Source organism: Salvelinus fontinalis, chromosome 28 (assembly GCF_029448725.1).
Source record: "Salvelinus fontinalis isolate EN_2023a chromosome 28, ASM2944872v1, whole genome shotgun sequence".
Lineage (NCBI taxonomy): Eukaryota > Metazoa > Chordata > Actinopteri > Salmoniformes > Salmonidae > Salvelinus > Salvelinus fontinalis.
Window position 1 is genome coordinate 5,708,134 of NC_074692.1, and position 19,766 is coordinate 5,727,899.

At 43.5% G+C, this 19,766-nt stretch overlaps 1 protein-coding gene across 2 annotated transcripts in view; it reads left to right on the plus strand.

Moving 5' to 3' along the window:
- Positions 1-95: 95 nt before the first annotated feature.
- The window catches only part of LOC129825985 (PHD finger protein 19-like), a 36,795-nt gene continuing 17,124 nt past the window's right edge, over positions 96-19,766 (plus strand). Inside the window, exons 1-12 of one of the 2 annotated variants that reach the window (XM_055886204.1) lie at positions 96-1,171; positions 2,211-2,428; positions 2,695-2,776; positions 3,347-3,442; positions 4,714-4,808; positions 6,007-6,155; positions 6,954-7,049; positions 10,144-10,212; positions 16,681-16,801; positions 16,917-16,984; positions 17,266-17,412; positions 17,594-17,660. In XM_055886204.1, the coding sequence (XP_055742179.1) occupies positions 2,246-2,428; positions 2,695-2,776; positions 3,347-3,442; positions 4,714-4,808; positions 6,007-6,155; positions 6,954-7,049; positions 10,144-10,212; positions 16,681-16,801; positions 16,917-16,984; positions 17,266-17,412; positions 17,594-17,660 (1,173 nt within the window). In that variant the 5' untranslated portion in view covers positions 96-1,171; positions 2,211-2,245. The remainder of the gene's footprint in view (positions 1,172-2,210; positions 2,429-2,694; positions 2,777-3,346; positions 3,443-4,713; positions 4,809-6,006; positions 6,156-6,953; positions 7,050-10,143; positions 10,213-16,680; positions 16,802-16,916; positions 16,985-17,265; positions 17,413-17,593; positions 17,661-19,766) is intronic. The other variant, XM_055886205.1, reaches the window with a different exon arrangement.

Sequence of the window (19,766 nt, forward strand, 5' to 3'; positions counted from 1 at the left end):
TTTTTCGATTCTTTATCTATGTACTTCTTGAATATAATTTCCTGTCTTTTGACCTGAACCCCTCCCAGGGAAAAAAAGAGAAAAAGTTGGTAAAAGTTGGTAAAATCCACAGGTTCATGCAGGCTAATTACAATGTGTTCGATTAATTGTCTTTAGATTGCTTAAAACTTCAACATTTAAGGTAATTTTAAAAGTCTTACAAGAGTGTAGCAGTACTTACAAGTTATATATATCAGCAGTTATAATTGATTTTTTAGAAAGGATAGAATTGGCCAAATAATTGTCCCCGCAACTCATCTACTAAATGACATTTTAGTCGATCCCTGAGATTTGCTCTCAGCATAGAGCCATTAGAAAAATCCTTACGAACAGACAGCGGCACTGTGGAAGTAAACAGAGATCTCGTTGGATTTCATGTTTTTTTATTTGCTGAAGAGTAAGCTCAAATAAACAGGGCAGGTTCCGCAATCTTACGTCAGTGCTCGTATAGCAATCCTAGGATTCTCAAGGAATTTGATTTGAAAACCTCTCAAATGACTGTCACATAAATGTCCAAACATGTTATTTGTTATTCATGTGTTTTTCATTACATTAAAAAAAAATGTATACATTCAATCATGCAACACACAGTAATGTTACATACATGTTGCAGGCATTTCAAAATCATAATTCTTTACAAAAATATATTATTAGTCTTATGGTGATGATGGTGGTGGTGGTGATGGGGATGATGAATAGGGTAGTAAAGCCTAGTGGTAGTACAGTGTTGTGTAATCAGTAGTAGTGGTAGATAGTATTACAATCATTGATAATAATCATAATAACAAATACTGCGTGAAATTATATGTGATTTGAAAATAAAAAAAGACATGTAGAGATTTGCAAAACGTAAGAGGCTCATTTGAAGAAAACAAATGCTGTTCCTCCGCACCTTGTGAGGAAATATTGAACTTCCTGTATGGTGATGATGTGTTTATGTTAATCACATAGCTAAGGCAAAACCTAAATGATTCGCGGGAAAAAGTAAAAAATGGCGACTAGCATAGTTTGAACTTAAGCGCCCGTACACATATTTGCAAGAAGAGACAACTCCTCGCTAATGGGACGTAACTCAACAGCAGCAACAATATTTCGAGTTTTATCGAACCTGGATTGGAAGTTTATCAAGGGGGTAAGAAGTCTGGATTACATTACAGCTAATTTTGATGTTTTTTTTGTATCTCCTAGTTTTTATGTCTCAAACTATTATTTTATGTAACGGGCCCAATGTCATATTTCGGTTATTCATTATAGATTACATTTAGCTAGCAAGCTAAAATAGATGTTCCTAATGCATTTGCGATACACTATACCCAGGGCCCAGGGGCAAGCAACAGATACGTTTCATTGCATTGGTTTGACAGTTGCAGCACAGTTTAGCGGGATAACTTCACTAGCAGCTACTTTACCAGTTACCAAGCTAGCTATATTCAATATTGCTACAATAGCTAGCTACATTTGATAGCTAGCATTTTAGACTAGCCAGCAACGTTTTGTGACTCTAGAAGACATCCTGTTGAGGAGATGCAAAAGTGTCCGATCAGATTTGCAGAAGAAAATACTTTAAACAGCTTGAGCTGGCGATATGCCCATCATCTTATTGATATAAGTTAACTTAGCCAATCAACTAGTCTATTATCAGTTTGATATAAGTTACATTCGAGAGTTGCTATAGTTTGATAGCATACTAACTACTACAAGTTTGTAAGCCATGTTACTTTTTAATGCTGTGCACGATTGTTTGGCTCGAGCAAGTGCTGCAATCTGCGACTGCGTTGACAAGTCCACCTCAAATGTGCAGGCTGGCTGTAGTTAGCTGATGAGTCAAACCTGTAGGCTGTGCTGTGATCTACACGCAGTAGAAGATTGAGTCATCAGACATCCGCCTCAGAACAGGGGAGGGGTGTTAAAAGAAATATGTTGTAGGGCTGGATTTCATGATAGCATGGGCATATGTTTAAACGTTTTTGTAGGCTGTGTAAATCTCAGGAAATACTTTGTATGACACCATAACAGCAGGTTCTGTCAATGCATGTAATAATACATACATGTGATCAACTACCCCAAAATTACAGGACAATGTTCAACCACCACCAAACCTCCATAATGTTGTGATCAGGAGGACATACTGTGTCTACCACAATGACGATGTAACCCCCTGATTCGCCTAGGAAGTGTTGTAGTGTGTGGACAGCCCAGCTGCAGCATGTTGGAGTCAGCATACAGAGATGACTTCTGCAGTGTGGAGTCGAAGAAGGGGCTGGATGCCAAGCGTTTACCCCAGAAGAGGGAGCGGAGCTTCACAGACCTGGAGAGCAGCCTGACCGTGGGCCAGTATGTCCTGTGTCGCTGGTCTGATGGCCTATACTACCTGGGGAAGATCCAGAGAGTAAGTGCTCAACACAAAACATTCCTGTTATCAGTCAAATACTGTAGTATACTGCCACACAATGGTTTGTATTCATTTTATTTACTACCCAAATACCGCTATTCACAAAATGGGATGGTTTCTCTGTAGTTTTCAGGGACCACATCTGTTATTCGTGTTTTTATGAAAAATCTATTGTAATACACTATTAGAATAAAACTGTAATAAGGCTGCTGTAAACGACTTGCCTCCGCCTCATACTGGCTCTTTTCACTTTTCTATTCAAGGTGAGTACCTCCAAGCAGAGCTGCTTTGTCACTTTTGAAGATAATTCAAAATTCTGGGTTCTCTGGAAAGACATCCAACATGGTGAGTGAAGAGGGACTAGAATATTGTTGTTGTCACAGTGTTCAATAAAAAAACGTGAATTAGTCAAACGTACTACATCCTAACACCCTACATCTTCAATGAATGTATGTCTGCTGATAGTATGGATCTACACCATACAGGTTCAACATATCAAAAGCTCGCTCTAAAAGCCATTAGTAATGTAATCCACTTTGAACAGCATTACACAACAGCCTAATGGGAAATCATTAACATTTTGTGCTGTACCTCTGTGGAACCTCATGAAGCTGTTTTAGGCCTTTATTCCTTAACACTTTTTCATTGGCTAGCCGACACTTGTACTATGTAGTAGGCCACTTAATAGTATATTTAGATACTTCCCTAAAGGATTTAGCTGTCCTTCAAACTTTTCAACCGTCACGTTTCATTGAAAGGCCTATTTATGTCAGTAATGCCCTGCCAATTGCTTCTAATTCTGTCTACATGTTGGTTTCATGTAGCTGAAGGATGAGAAAGCTGAGAATCCCACTCCAGCTCTTCATTCATCATTGAATATACCCTAATGCTATTCTTCTCTCCCAAAACATGCAGCTGGAGTTCCGGGGGAGGAACCCAAATGCTCGGTTTGTTCTGAAATGGTGCTGGTGTCTGACAATGAGATCCTGATATGTGGGAAATGTGGAATAGGTGAGTCACTGTAGAGTAATGTATAGTCTGACACTTCAACATTAAAACATAAGTGGTGAAGTTCCCCTTTAATGGAGGGTGTGGCTACAACCATCTTTCTTGCCCTGATATAGCCTACAAGAGGATGTTGGTTCTTTACAAGCCATGGTTAAGTGGGAGGAGATTGCATTGCTTATTGCATACAGGGTTCTGTATGCTTCTATATTTACTTCCACAACTTTGTTTAACTCTTAATTATTTAACACTCACTCTAAAAGCATAAACTGTATCTTTGAACTGTGGTAAATGGACTGGAACAACATACAGCACTTAAGATGGGGACAATGTGTCCAACTTGATGAAAAGTATCCTAACTGCATCAAGTTATCTTCTACAGTTCAGTTAAAGTGGAACTGAACATTTTCAAGTTGGACAAGGCGAGTGTACAGCAAGCCTCGGTGACTCATAACATCATTTACTGAAGCCTGTGTACGTTCAACTAAGTACTTTCCATGGAGGTCTGTCTTATAGAGACCGGTCCCATTTGCAGTCTACGATTTGCAGGTCCTGTCTTCAGGCTGTGGTCTCTCGTTGGTTCGGTTTTTACATGGCACTTAATTAAAGTCATTGGGAGAATCTCAATTTCATCCTCTCTCCTCGCCTCCTTCTGAAAACCCATTGAAGGAGAATGTCAGAGGGGAGGGACCTCTGGCTTTCTCATCAAATGGGTTTAGAGAAGGGGAGAGGAGAGGACGCGAGGAGTATGTTATTGAGATTCTCCCATTGATTGCTTTGGGAGTCCACTCCTTCTGGCTTCCACTAACATTTGCTGAACATGGGATTAAAAGCTTCTAGTTGGTTGGGTGCCACCTTCAGATAAACATAACACATTGATGTGGCTGAAAGTGCGGCCGGCAGTAGCACTTTCATTAATCCATTCATTTATTTCTATTGGGTTTGAGATGATACAAGCCAAGCGATATTTTTCAAATATTTAACCTTTATTTAACTAGGCAAGTCAGTTAAGAACAATTTTTTATTTACAATGACGGCCTACCCCGGCTAAACCCTAACCCGGACGACGCTGGGCCAATTGTGCGCCGCCATATGGGACTCCCAATCACGGCCGGTTGTGATACAGCCTGGAATCGAACCAGGGTCTGTAGTGATGCCTCTAGCACTGAGATGCAGTGCCTCAGACCGCTCCGCCACTTTGGAGTTCCGGGGGGAGGAACCCAAATGCTCGGTTTGTTCTGAAATGGTCTTGGTCCTCTTGTTTTTGTTTTTTCCAGGTTACCACCAGCAGTGCCACCTGCCAGAGGTGGAGAGCTCAGTGGATTTGTCACCATGGTTTTGCAGGAGGTGCATCTTTGCTTTAGCTGTGCGGGTGAGTATTATTGATAGAACAACCTGCTCAAGGAAAACAGAAATGACTAATATAATGTATAATATGACTGTTTATCTAGGGTCTTGTTCAGTAGTGAGAAAACGTTTGGAAAAGGAGTGCAATGGAAAGGCACTATCTAAACACGTCCTATAAGAAAACACATTTTTGTTTTCTGTTATAAAACATTTCGCTATGATGTGTCAATCAATCAATCAATTTTATTTTATATAGCCCTTCGTACATCAGATAATATCTCGAAGTGCTGTACAGAAACCCAGCCTAAAACCCCAAACAGCTAGTAATGCAGGTGTAGAAGCACGGTGGCTAGGAAAAACTCCCTAGAAAGGCCAAAACCTAGGAAGAAACCTAGAGAGGAACCAGGCTATGAGGGGTGGCCAGTCCTCTTCTGGCTGTGCCGGGTGGAGATTATAACAGAACTATGCCAAGATGTTCAAAAATGTTCATAAGTGACAAGCATGGTCAAATAATAATCATGAATAATTTTCAGTTGGCTTTTCATAGCTGATCATTAAGAGTTGAAAAACAACAGGTCTGGGACAGGTGGCGGTTCCATAACCGCAGGCAGAACAGCTGAAACTGGAATAGCAGCAAGGCCAGGCGGACTGGGGACAGCAAGGAGTCACCACGGGCGGCAGTCCCGACGCATGGTCCTAGGGCCCAGGTCCTCCGAGAGAAAGAAAGAGAGAAGGAGAAAATTAGAGAGAGCCAAGATTTTCAAAATGTTCATAAATGACAAGCATGGTCAAATAATAATCAGGAATAAATCTCAGTTGGCTTTTCATAGCCGATCATTAAGAGTTGAAAACAGCAGGTCTGGGACAGGTAGGGGTTCCATAACCGCAGGCAGAAGAGTTGGAACTGGAATAGCAGCAAGGCCAGGCGGACTGGGGGCAGCAAGGAGTCACCACGGCCGGTAGTCCCGACGTATGGTCCTAGGGCTCAGGTCCTCCGAGAGAAAGAGAGAAGGAGAAAATTAGAGAGAGCCAAGATTTTCAAAATGTTCATAAATGACAAGCATGGTCAAATAATAATCAGGAATAAATCTCAGTTGGCTTTTCATAGCCGATCATTAAGAGTTGAAAACAGCAGGTCTGGGACAGGTAGGGGTTTCGTAACCGCAGGCAGAAACTGTCCTATTGCCGAACCATGTTGACGTGGCTGTTTCTTCTCTTCACAGAAAGGGGGAGCTCTCAAAAAGGGCGCTATAGCAAAAGCACTGCAGGCCATGAAGCAGGTGCTTACCTATAACCCAGAAGAGCTGGAGTGGGATTCTCAGCACCGCACAAATCACCAACAGTGTTATTGCTACTGTGGAGGACCTGGAGAGTGAGCGTGCTGGCTAGACACACTGTAGCATAGCATTTACATATCCACACTTTTAAAATCCATTAGCAGGTTTTGTGACTCAATGAAGGCACAGCAGCTGTATTTGATTCAGATGGGCACAGCAGCTGTATTTGATTCAGACGGCCACAGCAGCTGTATTTGATTCAGATGGCCACAGCAGCTGTATTTGATTCAGATGGGCACAGCAGCTGTATTTGTTTGATGGCCACAGCAGCTGTATTTGATTCAGATGGCCACAGCAGCTGTATTTGATTCAGATGGCCACAGCAGCTGTATTTGATTCAGATGGCCACAGCAGCTGTATTTTGATTGACGGCCACAGCAGCTGTATTTGATTCAGACGGCCACAGCAGCTGTATTTGATTCAGACGGCCACAGCAGCTGTATTTGATTCAGATGGCCACAGCAGCTGTATTTGATTCAGATGGCCACAGCAGCTGTATTTGATTCAGACGGCCACAGCAGCTGTATTTGATTCAGATGGCCACAGCAGCTGTATTTGATTCAGATGGCCACAGCAGCTGTATTTGATTCAGAATGCCACAGCAGCTGTATTTGATTCAGATGGCCACAGCAGCTGTATTTGATTCAGATGGCCACAGCAGCTGTATTTGATTCAGATGGCCACAGCAGCTGTATTTGATTCAGATGGCCACAGCAGCTGTATTTGATTCAGATGGCCACAGCAGCTGTATTTGATTCAGAAAGATGCCTCTTAGCACTCTGTTGCTCATTCAGTGACTACTACTTTTCACTAAATGGCTGCTCTCCACCCAGGTGGTACTTGAAGATGCTGCAGTGTTTTCGGTGTCAACAGTGGTTCCATGAGGCCTGTATCCAGTGCCTGCAGGAGTCCATGATGTTTGGAGATAGGTGCGTAACATTGTTATCAAACAAGAGTTTTTATTCCCACGGTCCGATAGGGCTGGGCGATATGGCCTAAAAATCAGTCATGGGGGATTTACGGGGGATTTACGATATACTATATATTTCAATTAAAAAAAATGTTTTCCCTGAATAAGCCTTGTACAATAAGGGAAAGGGTGATACCTAGTCAGTTGTACAACTGAAATGTGTCTTCCGCATTTAACCCAACCCCTCTGAATCAGTGAGGTGCGGGGGAGGGCTGCTTTAATCGACATCCACGTAAAGGTCAATACAGTGCATGTAAAATTCTACCATGCTAACTATAAGCCTTCCACAACCATAAAACCCACTAATAATAATTTTATCAAAATAGTTTAACCTGCTTTTTTACAGTAATCACTGATCTGGCTTTCAAGTCTGTCTATGAAAATGCAATTTTTGAAGAAAATGTAACCAGAATCATGCACATGCACTAATAATGACCAACTTCTAGTAGTAGGCACATGCTAGTGAGTAGCCAGCTCATATTTCAAGTCTAGCCAACTTGGATCTATTTGCTTGCTAAAAAGAGAGGAACTGTTGTGAATACACCTTCCTGTACATCTCAAACTGTTTGAACATCATAGCCTGTGCACAGTGCACACGGCACAGAAGGAGCGAAGGAGACGAGACCAGAAAGACATAAAACGCTCATGAAAACAAACAGAAAAACGTGATTCTTGTGATGCAGGCATTTGGAACATTGCGCTATAACATTAATTATAATTTATCAAATTGATATACAGTGCATTAGGAAAGTATTCAGACCTCTTGACTTTTTCCAAATGTAACGTTACAGCCTTATTCTAAGATGTATAAAATTAATGTATTGCCTCAATCTACACACAATACAATACATATAATGGCAAAGCGAAAATGTGTTTTTAGACATTTTTGCAAATGTATTAAAAATGAAAACAGAAATACCTTATTTACATAAGTATTCAGACCCTTTGCTATGGGCCTCGAAATTGAGCTCAGGTGCATCCTGTTTCCATTGATCATCCTTGATGCTTCTACAACTTGATTGGAGTCCGCCTGTCCGTAGAGCTCCGAGACAGGATTGTGTCAAGGCACAGATCTGGGGAAGGGTACAAAAAATATTTCTGCAGCATTAAAGGTCCCCAAGATCACAGTGGCCTCCATCATTCTTACATTGAAGAAGTTTGGAACCACCAAGACTGGCCAAACTGAGCAATCGGGGGATAAGGGCCTTGTTCAGTGAGAGCTCAAGAACCCAATGGTCACTCTGACAGAGCTCCAGAGTTCCTCTGTGGAGATGGGAGAACCTTCCAGTAGGACAAGCATCTCTGCAGCACTCCACCAATCAGGCCTTTTTTTGGTAGACTGGCCAGACGGAAGCCACTCCTCAGTAAAAGCCACATGACAGCCCGCTTGGAGTTTGCCAAAATGCACCTAAAGGACTCTCAGATCATGAGAAACAAGATTTTCTGGTCTGATGAAGCCAAGATTGAACTCTTTGGCATGAATGCCAAGCGTCACATCTGGAGGAAACCAGGCTCCGCTCATCACCTGGCCAATACCGTCTCTACGGTGAAGTATGGTGGTGGCAGCATCATGCTGTGGGGATGCTTTTCAGTGGCAGAGAGACTAGTCAAGATCGAGGGGAAAATGACTGGCGCAAAGTACAGAGAGATCCTTGATGAAAATCAATCAATTACATTTATTTATAAAGCCCTTCTTACCTCAGCTGATGTCACAAAGTGCAGAACAGAAACCCAGAGCGCCCAGGACCTCAGACTGGGGCGATGGTTCACCATTCAACAGGATAACGACCCTGTTGCAAAATAAATTTTGAAATCCATGTTATTCAATTACTGCACCCACACTGCTCGCGTGCGCCAACGAGCATCTGCGACGCCAAGGGCTAAAATAGAGGTAATTCATATTTTTGACCCAGATCGCGCTGAAAGTCCTGCCTCTCCCATCTCCTCATTGGTTTATAGAAGCAGGTACCCACGTGCCATCTCCTCATTGGTTATACCCACGTGGATGATTGAAAGACGAACTTTGTTGCCGGTTGTCGTGGTAATACAATGAAAGTTTAGATGCGATCACCATATAAGTTCAAAGATGAAAAAGCCTGGAAGGAGGAGAGTTGACTAGAAACGATTCGGTTGGCCGTTTTATGTGTGGATTAATTGTCGGAGTAGAGGTCCTTGTGCATTTCAGGTAAAATAACAACTCAATGTTTATATCCCAGGACAAATTAGCTAGCAACAGCAAGCTAGCTAAATAGGACAAATTAGCGTTAGCTAGCAAGTGCAAAGCTAACTAGCTAAATTGCCATACATGTTTTATGCTTTTCGACCTGTCCCCAAATTAATGTAATTGGTTCAGAGTTTGTTTAAATATTTTAACCTGCGTGTCATGATTACGTTTGGTGTAGGGGGACAAAATAAATGTATGCACGATAGCGCACGCGCGCAGCCGGTTTGGGTTCCGTGTAAGCACACAGCCAAAACAACGCATAAGTGACTTTGGGACAAGTCTCAATGTCCTTGAGTGGCCCAGCCAGAGCCCGGACTTGAACCCGATCGAACATCTGTAGAGACCTGAAAATAGCTGTGCAGTGTTGCTTCCCATCCAACCTGGCAGAGCTTGAGAGGATCTGCAGAGAGAAATGGGAGAAACTCCCCAAATACAGGTGTGCCAAGCTTGTAGCGTCATACCCAAGAAGACTTTAGGCTGTAATCGATGCCAAAAGTGCTTCAACAACGTACTGAGTAAAAGGTCTGAATATTTCTTTTTTTGTTGTTGAATAAATTAGCTAAAAATGTCTAAACAGTTTTTGCTTTGTCATTATGGGGTATTGTGTGTAGATTGATGAGGGTACTCCGAATGCACTGTAATGCTCAGCCCTACGGTCAGAGCAAATCCTGGGAAGTCAGGGGAAATAATTGTCTTGGAAGTCATAAGACATATCATGGAAGTTGAAGGTGTAGCCAGATGACCGAGGGACAATATTGATTTTGATTTCCCCTAGAGGCATGTGACCTGTGCTTTCTCCTCCTCTGATCTCTCTTCCTTTCTCTTTCAGGTTTTACTTGTTCATCTGTTCCGTGTGTAATAAAGGACTGGAGTACATTAAGCGCCTGGCTCTCCGATGGTAAATGGCTACTATTATTTTCCTACCTACCTCTGAGGCTCACTCAGGGGTACTTTAAGAATACAAAAAGGCATTTGTTTCGTATAGTGCAGGATGTATGCAGGTGGAGGATGTATGTAATGTATGCAATGATTGTGCTCTTGTGCGCATAATGTCGTAGGGATAGATAAAGTTGTACAGTATTGCACTGTATTGGTGTTAATACACATAGTGGTGCTGTGAACGATTCAGGCTGATTAAGAGGACTACATTTACACCTCTCTCTAAACCCAATTTCCTATCTGCTAACCCATAGGGATGTATAATTGAGAATTCCATTTATGAAGATGATGAAATGCATTGTCATACTCATACCTTATTATCTGATATGCACCTTATACTTGTGAATGCTGCAGGTGAGGGTTCCACACTCATTAATTGCTATCAGCTCTAGATACATTACAATCAGTTCATCTTTAGATTTTCAGGCCTTCAAGGAATTTTGTGTGATTTATTTTTATTTATTTTATTTTTTGCAAAATCGGCAGTGTTTCCTACTTACAAAGCATGTAGAGGTCTGTAATTTTTATCATAGGTACACTTCAACTGTGAGAGACGGAATCTAAAACAAAAATCCAGAAAATCACATTGTATGATTTTTAAGTAATTAATTTGCATTTTATTGCATTACATAAGTATTTGATACATCAGAAAAGCAGAACTTAATATTTGGTACAGAAACCTATGTTTGCAATTACAGAGATCATACGTTTCCTGTAGTTCTTGACCAGGTTTGCACACACTGCAGCAGGGATTTTGGCCCACTCCTCCATACAGACCTTCTCCAGATCCTTCAGGTTTCGGAGCTGTTGCTGGGCAATACGGACTTTCAGCTCCCTCCAAAGATTTTCTATTGGGTTCAGGTCTGGAGACTGGCTAGGCCACTCCAGGACCTTGAGATGCTTCTTATGGAGCCACTCCTTAGTTGCCCTGGTTGTGTGTTTCGGGTTGTTGTCATGCTGGAAGACCCAGCCACGACCCATCTTAAATGCTCTTACTGAGGGAAGATCTCGCGATACATGGCCCCATCCATCCTCCCCTCAATACGGTGCAGTCGTCCTGTCCCCTTTGCAGAAAAGCATCCCCAAAGAATGATGTTTCCACCTTCATGCTTCACGGTTGGGACGGTGTTCTTGGGGTTGTACTCATCCTTCTTCCTTCAAACACGGCGAGTGGAGTTTAGACCAAAAAGCTCTATTTTTGTCTCATCAGACCACATGACCTTCTCCCATTCCTCCTCTGGATCATCCAGATGGTCATTGGCAAACTTCAGACGGGCCTGGACATGCGCTGGCTTGAGCAGGGGGACCTTGCGTGCACTGCAGGATTTTAATCCATGACGGCGTAGTGTGTTACTAATGGTTTTCTTTGAGACTGTGGTCCCAGCTCTCTTCAGGTCATTGACCAAGTCCTGCCGTGTAGTTCTGGGCTGATCCCTCACCTTCCTCATGATCATTGATGCCCCACGAGGTGAGATCTTGCATGGAGCCCCAGACCGAGGGTGATTGACCGTCATCTTGAACTAATTCCATTTTCTAATAATTGCGCCAACAGTTGTTGCCTTCTCACCAAGCTGCTTGCCTATTGTCCTGTAGCCCATCCCAGCCTTGTGCAGGTCTACAATTGTATTCCTGATCTCCTTACACAGCTCTCTGGTCTTGGCCATTGTGGAGAGGTTGGAGTCTGTTTGATTGAGTGTGTGGACAGGTGTCTTTTATACAGGTAATGAGTTCAAACAGGTGCAGTTAATACAGGTAATGAGTGGAAAACAGGAGGGCTTCTTAAAGAAAAACTAACAGGTCTGTGAGAGCTGGAATTCTTACTGGTTGATAGGTGATCAAATACTTATGTCATGCAATTAAATGCTAATTAATTACTTAAAAATCATACAATGTGATTTTCTGGATTTTTGTTTTAGATTCCGTCTCTCACAGTTAAAGTGTACCTATGATAAAACATTACAGACCTCTGCATGCTTTGTAAGTAGGTAAACCTGCAAAATTGGCAGTGTATCAAATACTTGTTCTCCCCACTGTATATATATATATATATATATATTTGCGGTTTTGAGATTTTGCATGGCAATGTTGTCCAATTTGTCAAAAATATGGTTTGATTCGACCATATTATGTAGGGATGTAACGATTCACCGATACGCATGGGCCCCGATTCAAATATGTAAGCTGCGAGTGCAATGGTCCGCGGGAGCCCAAACCGATCCAAATTAAGCATGCATCGATAAGAAAACCAAGTCAAACATTACGAATCGGCAGTTCACTAATGTTTATTACGCATATAATAGTTTTCTGCCTTATTCCAAAAATACACTACATGGCCAAAGTAGGTGGACACCCTTTAAAATTAGTGTATACAGCTATTTCAGCCACATCCGCTGCTGACAGGTGTATAAAATTGAGCACACAGCCATGCAATCTCCATAGACAAATATTGGCAGTAGAATGGCCTGTACTGAAGTGACTTTCAACGTGGCACTGTCAAAGGATGCCACCTTTCCAGCAAGTCAATTCATAAAATGTATGCCCTGCTAGAGCTGCCCCGGTCAATTGTAAGTGCTATTATTGTGAAGTGGAAACGTCTAGGAGCAACAACAGCTCAGCCGCAAAGTGGTAGGCCACACAAGCTCACAGAATGGGACCGCAGAGTGCTGAAGCACATAGCGCGTAAAAATCATGTGCGAGTTCCAAGCTGCCTCTGGAAGCAATGTCAGCACAAGAACTGTTCGTCGGGAGCGTCATGAAATGAATTTCTGTGGCCAAGCAGCCGCACACAAGCCTAAGATCACCATGTGCAATGCCAAGCATCGGCTGGAGTGGTGTAAGGCTTGCCGCCATTGGACTCTGGAGCAGTGGAAACACGTTCTCTGGAGTGATAAATCACGCTTCACCATCTTGCAGTCCGATGGAAGAATCTGGGTTTTGCGGATGCCAGGAGAACACTACCTGCCAAATGCATAGTTCCAACTGTAACATTTGGTGGAGGAGGATTAATGGTCTGGGGCTGTTTTTCATGGTTCGCCTAGGCCCCTTAGTTCCAGTGAAGGGAAATCTTAATACGACATTCTAGATGATTCTGTGCCTCCAACTTTGTGGCAACAGTTTGAGGAAAGCCCTTTCTTGTTTCAGCATGACAATGCCCCCTTGCACAAAGCGAGGTTCATACAGAAATAGTTTGTTGACCGGTGTGGAAGAACTTGACCGGCCTGCACAGAGCCCTGTCCTCAACCCCATCGAACACCTTTGGGATGAATTTGAACGCTGACTGCGAGCCAGGCGTAATTGCCCAACATTAGTGCCCGACTTCATTAATGCCCTTGTGGCTGAATGAATGGGTACCAACATATTTCTGCAGAATTGAATTTTCCCAAGAACACAGTGGCCTCCATCATTCTTAAATGGAAAAAGTTTGGAACCACCAAGACTGTTAATAGAGCTGGCCGCCCAGCCAAACTGAACAACCGGATTTTACTGGTGGAGCTGTGTAGGCTACCGTAGTGGACACAACTCACATCTTGCTGATTGCACGTCTAAATGCTAATTGGGGCTTTTCGATTGCCAGGTTCACCATACAAAATGTTTAGGGAAATTCTGATTTAAACAGTCACTGCCTTTGGTTATTTTTACATGAACAGTGTAACGGTGTAATTTTATAACAAGAATAGCAATACTTTTTGCAAGCCACTGGTCGGAAAGGGAGAAAAGAGTAGCTCTACTCTGTGACGTTCCAAACGGTCAAAACCATTCGCTTTTGAGATGGCGAGAGGGGGGGCAATGCAAATAGTCTGGGTAGCCATTTTATTACCTGTTCAGGAGTCTTATGGCTTGGGGGTAGAAGCTGTTTAGAAGCCTCTTGGACCTAGACTTGGCGCTCTGGTACCGCTTGCCGTGGTTTAGCAGAGAGAACAGTCTATGACTTGGGTGGCTGGAGTCTTTGACAATTTTTAGGGCCTTCCTCTGACACCGCCTGGTATAGAGGTCCTGGATTGCAGGAAGCTTGGCCCCGGTGATGTAGTGGGCAGTTTGCACTACCCTCTGTAGTGCCTTGCGTTCAGAGGCCGAGCAGTTGCCATACCAGGCAGTGATGCAACCAGTCAGGATGCTCTCGATGGTGCAGCTGTAGAACCTTTTAAGGATCTGAGGACCCATGCCAAATCTTTTCAGTCTCCTGAGGCGGAATAGGTTTTGTCGTGCCCTCTTCACGACTGTCTTGGTGTGCTTGGACCGTGTTAGTTTGTTGGTGATGTGGACACCAAGGAACTTGAGGCTCTCAACCTGCTCCACTTCAGCCCCGTCGATGAGAATGGGGGCATGCTCGGTCCTCTTTTTTCTGTAGTCCACAATCATCTCCTTTGTGTTGATCACGTTGAGGGAGAGGTTGTTGTCCTGGCGCCAGGTCTCTGACCTCCTCCCTATAGGCTGTCTCGTCGTTGTCGGTGATCAGGCCTACCACTGTTGTGTCAACATAAACTTAATAATGGTGTTGGAGTCGTGCCTAGCCGTGCAGTCATGAGTGAACAGGGAGTACAGGAGGGAACTGAGCACCCACCCCTGAGGGGCCCCTGTGTTAAGGATCAGCGTGGCGGATATGTTGTTTTCTACCCTCACCATCTGGGGGCAGCCCATCAGGAAGTCCAGGATCCAGTTGCAGAGGGAGGTGTTTAGTCCCAGGGTCCTTAGCTTATTGATGAGCTTTGAGGGCACTGTGGTGTTGAACGCTGAGCTGTAGTCAATGAATAGCATTCTCACATAGGTGTTCCTTTTGTCCTGGTGGGAAAGGGCAGTGTGGAGTGCAATAGAGATTGCATCATCTGTGGATCTTTTGGGGCGGTATGCAAATTTGATTGGGTCTAAGGTTTCTAGGATAATGTTGTGAGCCATGACCAGCCTTTCAAAGCACTTCATGGCTACAGACATGAGTGCTACGGGACGGTAGTCATTTAGGCAGGTTACCTTAGTTTTCTTGGCCACAGGGACTATGGGGGTCTGCTTAAATTATGTTGGTATTACAGACTCAGACAGGGAGAGGTTGAAAATGTCAGTGAAGACACTTGCCAGTTGGTCAGCGCATGCTCGCAGTACATGTCCTGGTAATGCATCTCTCCCTGCGGCCTTGTGAATGTTGACCTGTTTAAAGGTCTTACTCACATCGACTGCGGAGGGCATGATCACGGAACAGCTGGTGCTCTCATGCATGTTTCAGTGTTATTTGCCTAGAAGCGAGCATAGAAGTAGTTTAGCTCGTCTGGTAGGCTCGTGTCACTGGGCAGCTCTCGGCTGTGCTTCCCCTTGTAGTCTGTAATGGTTTGCAAGCCCTTCCACATCCGACGAGCGTCTGAGCCGGTGTAGTACGATTCGGTTTTATTCCTGTATTGACACTTTGCCTGTTTGATGGTTCGTCGGAGGGCATAGCGGGATTTCTTATAACTTCTGGGTTAGAGTCCCGCTCCTTGAAAGCGGCCGCTCAAGCCTTTAGCTCAGTGCGGATATTACCTGTAATCGATGGCTTCTGGTTAGGGTATGTACGTACGGACACTGTGGAGGCGACGTCATCAATGCACTTATTGATGAAGCCAATGACTGATGTGGTGTACTCCTCAATGCCATTGGAGGAATCCCGGAACATATTCCAGTCTGTGCTAGCTTAGCATCTGTTTCATCTGACCACTTTTTTATTTATCGAGTCACTGGTGCTTCCTGCTTTAAAATCTGCTTGTGAGCTGGAATCAGGAGGATATAATTATGGTCAGATTTGCCACATGGAAGGCGAGGGAGAGCTTTGTATGCGTCTTTGTGTGTGTGTGTGTGTGGATCAAAGGTGGTCCAGAGGTTTTTTCCCTCTGGTTGCTCATTTAACATACTGATAGATATTTGGTAAAAAGGATTTAAGTTTCCTTTTATTAAAGCCCCCGGCTATTAGGAGCGCCGCCTCTGGGTGAGCGTTTCCTTGTTTGCTTATGGCGGGAATACAGCTTATTCGATGCTGTCTAATTGCTGTGAAAAATACAGATGAAAACTTTCTAGGTAGATAATGGGGTCTACAGCTTATCATGAGATACTCTACCTCAGGCGACCAATAGCTCGAGACTTCCTTAGATATTGTGCACCAGCTGTTATTTACAAAAATACATAGTCCGCCGCCCCTTGTCTTACCAGACACCGCTGTTCTATCCTGCCGGTACAGCGTATAACCAGCCAGCTGTATATCGATAGTGTCGTCATTCAGCCATGACTCCGTGAAGCATAAGATATTACAAGCCCTTGCATAATATGTGGGGAATTGTTGATTTGGCAAAAACAATTGCAATCGTTTTGATCCTGGAGGGACTGGTTTTTGTTGAACATGCGTATCTTTTATCTCCTCTCATTTCATCTCTATTTTGAGCTCACTGATTGTCCCTGGTTTCTTATCCAGGGTGGATGTGGTGCACTTGGCACTTTACAACTTGGGAGTCCAGAGTAAGAAGAAGTACTTTGAGCTGGAGGAGATCCTTAACTTTGTCAGCATCAACTGGGAGCATTTCCATTTGGGCAAGGTTAGAACCACCAAATGAATTATTTTCTGAATTCTGAGTAGGAATCCGGATAGGAAGTTGATTAATGCCATCTCAAGCCAATTGCATCAGACTAACATTTTGATATTCCCCACAGCTCTCCAATACTCCTCCAACAGAAAGAGGCCAATATCTCCTTGATGCACTGAACAACTACAAGAGCAAGTAAGACATCTCTCTCCGTTGTATTCAGATAATGCATTATAAAACTACTATTTAATTGGAAATCCCATCAACAGCATATGCTGAATCTGCCAATGTAATTCTCATGTCCAGCTAACAATAATATAGAATGGGCGCCAACATTCAGTAAGTTGTTTACTTGTTGTTCTGGGTGATAAGATTATTTGTTACAACAGACATGTTACTTGGCTGAAGGTTTATTTGTTGACATCACACCTCCTTTACCAGACCGTGACCTTCTCATCCCCTCTGTATTTCTCCAGGTTTCTCTGTGGGAAGGAGATCAAGAAGAGGAAATGCATCTTCCGCCTGAGAACACGCGTTCCACCCAACCCTCCCTCCAAACTCTTTCCCGAGAGGGCCCAGAACGAGGGATGGCGAGGACGAAAGAAAGGCGCAGACAGGAACAGGTATTTCACGGCGTTGTGATATGCTGATATTTTGGTTTTCATGGAAAACGTGTATTTCAATGAGGCCTGTCTTGGCTCAGTCAGAAAGTGTTAATCAATGTTAAATGATGCTATAAGGCTGTGGCAAATTGTCACCCAATAATCATATTGTTTGGTCAGAAAGTGAAAGTTGTCTCTTTAGCTCTCTCCCGGCAGAGAAGAGGAGGAAGAAAAGGTCGAAATGGCTGCTGGAGGACGCCATTCCCAATGTAAGTTCTCGGATTGTCACAAGATCCTCCCTCATTCTCAAAACACCTCACGTCGAACCACTTTTCTGCTGTTTCACCGAATGAACGATCCAAACCCCTGCTTCTTTCACTCTTTCCTATCTCTGATGGTTATCAAACGGGGCTGGAATCCCTCCCTTCTCCATTTGTGTTTTTCTTTTTTCTTTCCCTCTGACCACTGTCCGTCTTCTAAAAGTCTGTCTTCTGTCCGCCATGTCCCATGAAGAACCTTGTGTGTCATTGCCCTCATCACTGTCTCTTTCCACAGTTCTACTCAAAAGGGGATTACAGTTGGCCTTTGAGGCATTTTACTGACAAATCCCCTTGAACAGAGCAGTGCATGTCTGGTCCCCAGGTATATTCATCTCAAACAACAGACCTCTGACATTTGCTAGTAATTAAGGTAATACTGCCACGCTGAAAGGAGGAAGGTGCACTGATTTGAAAATATAGACAAAGCGTATAGTAGGGTTCTCCAACTGGCAGCCTGCAGGCCAAGTGATTTTTATTTGGCCCCCAAGTTTTCTGAGCAAAAAACTACTTATTATTATTATTATTATTATTTTTCATTGTTGGAAATAGACGGGTTGGCTGACCACGTCACGAAAATCATGTGCACGCATCGATGTGGCCGGAAGGTGTGCGTTATGATTCTGAACAGTCCGATGGCTAGCAACAAATAAAAGAAGATTCCATGTGGGGAAACGTAGGTGGAAAAACATTCGCTAGCTACCTAACCAACATCATTAACTATGTATTTGAGAGACAAGTGCTCATTGTGCAAATGTATTTGTTTTCAATAAACATTTGGAGGCAAAATATAGTTGTCAACAGTCTAAGCTAACCCAGTCTGTTTTGCACTCATCGGTTTTGTTGCTATACAACCAACCCGTCTATAAAAGACTGTAAAAAGACCAGAAAATCAGCTCCAAATGTAAACAAGGTTTGAAATTAGGCTTTGGCGGTATCCAGATGTTATATCGTCATACTGTCCTTTTCTCATCCTGGGATTTATGGTATTATCATCATAGCACACGGGGGGTGCTAAAAACGCAAGAAATGCCCATCGGGCCTCTACTACCAGAATGCTAGCAAAATTAGAATAAACTACTAGCAAAATCAGAAGCTATTAGCTAAATGCTAAAAAAACAGATCCCTTATTTACGTAAGTATTCAGACCCTTTATTATGAGACCTGGAAATTGAGCTCAGGTGCATCCTGTTTCCATTGATCATCCTTGAGATATTTCTACAACTTGATTGGAGTCCACCTGTGGTTAATTTAATTGATTGGACATGATTTGGAAAGGCACACACCTGTCTATATAAGGTCCCACAGTTGACAGTGCAAAAATCAAGCCCTGAGGTCGAAGGAATTGTCCGTAGAGCTCCAAGACAGGATTGTGTAAAGGCACAGATCTGGGGAAAGGTACCAAAACATGTCTGGAGCATTGAAGGTCTCCAAGAACACAGTGGCTTCCATCATTCTTAAATGGAAGAAGTTTGGAGCCACAAAGACTCTTCCTAGAGCTGGCCGCCTGGCCAAACTGAACAATTGGGAGATGAGGGCCTTGGTCCTTTTTATGGTAGAGTGGCCAGACGGAAGCCACTCCTCAGTAAAAGGCACATGACAGCCAGCTTGGAGGCACCTAAACAAGATACTCCGGTCTGATGAAACCAAGATTGAACTCTTTGGCCTGAATGCCAAGCGTCTGGAGGAAACCTGGCACCATCACTACGGTGAAGCATGGTAGTGGCAGCATCATGTGGTGGGGATGTTTTTTAGCGGCAGGGACTGGGAGACAAGTCAAGATCAAGGGAAAGCTGAGCGGTGCAAAGTACAGAGAGATCCTTGATGAAAACCTGTTACAGAGCACTCAGGACCTCAGACTGGGGTGAAGGTTCACCTTCCAATAGAACAACGACCCTAAGCACACAGCCAAGACAACACAGGAGTGGCTTTGGGACAAGTCTCTGAATGTCCTCGAGTGGCCCAGCCAGAGCCCGGAGTTGAACCCAATCAAACATTTCTAGAGAGACCTGAAAATAGCTGTGCAGCGTTGCTCCCTATCCAACCTGACACAGCTTG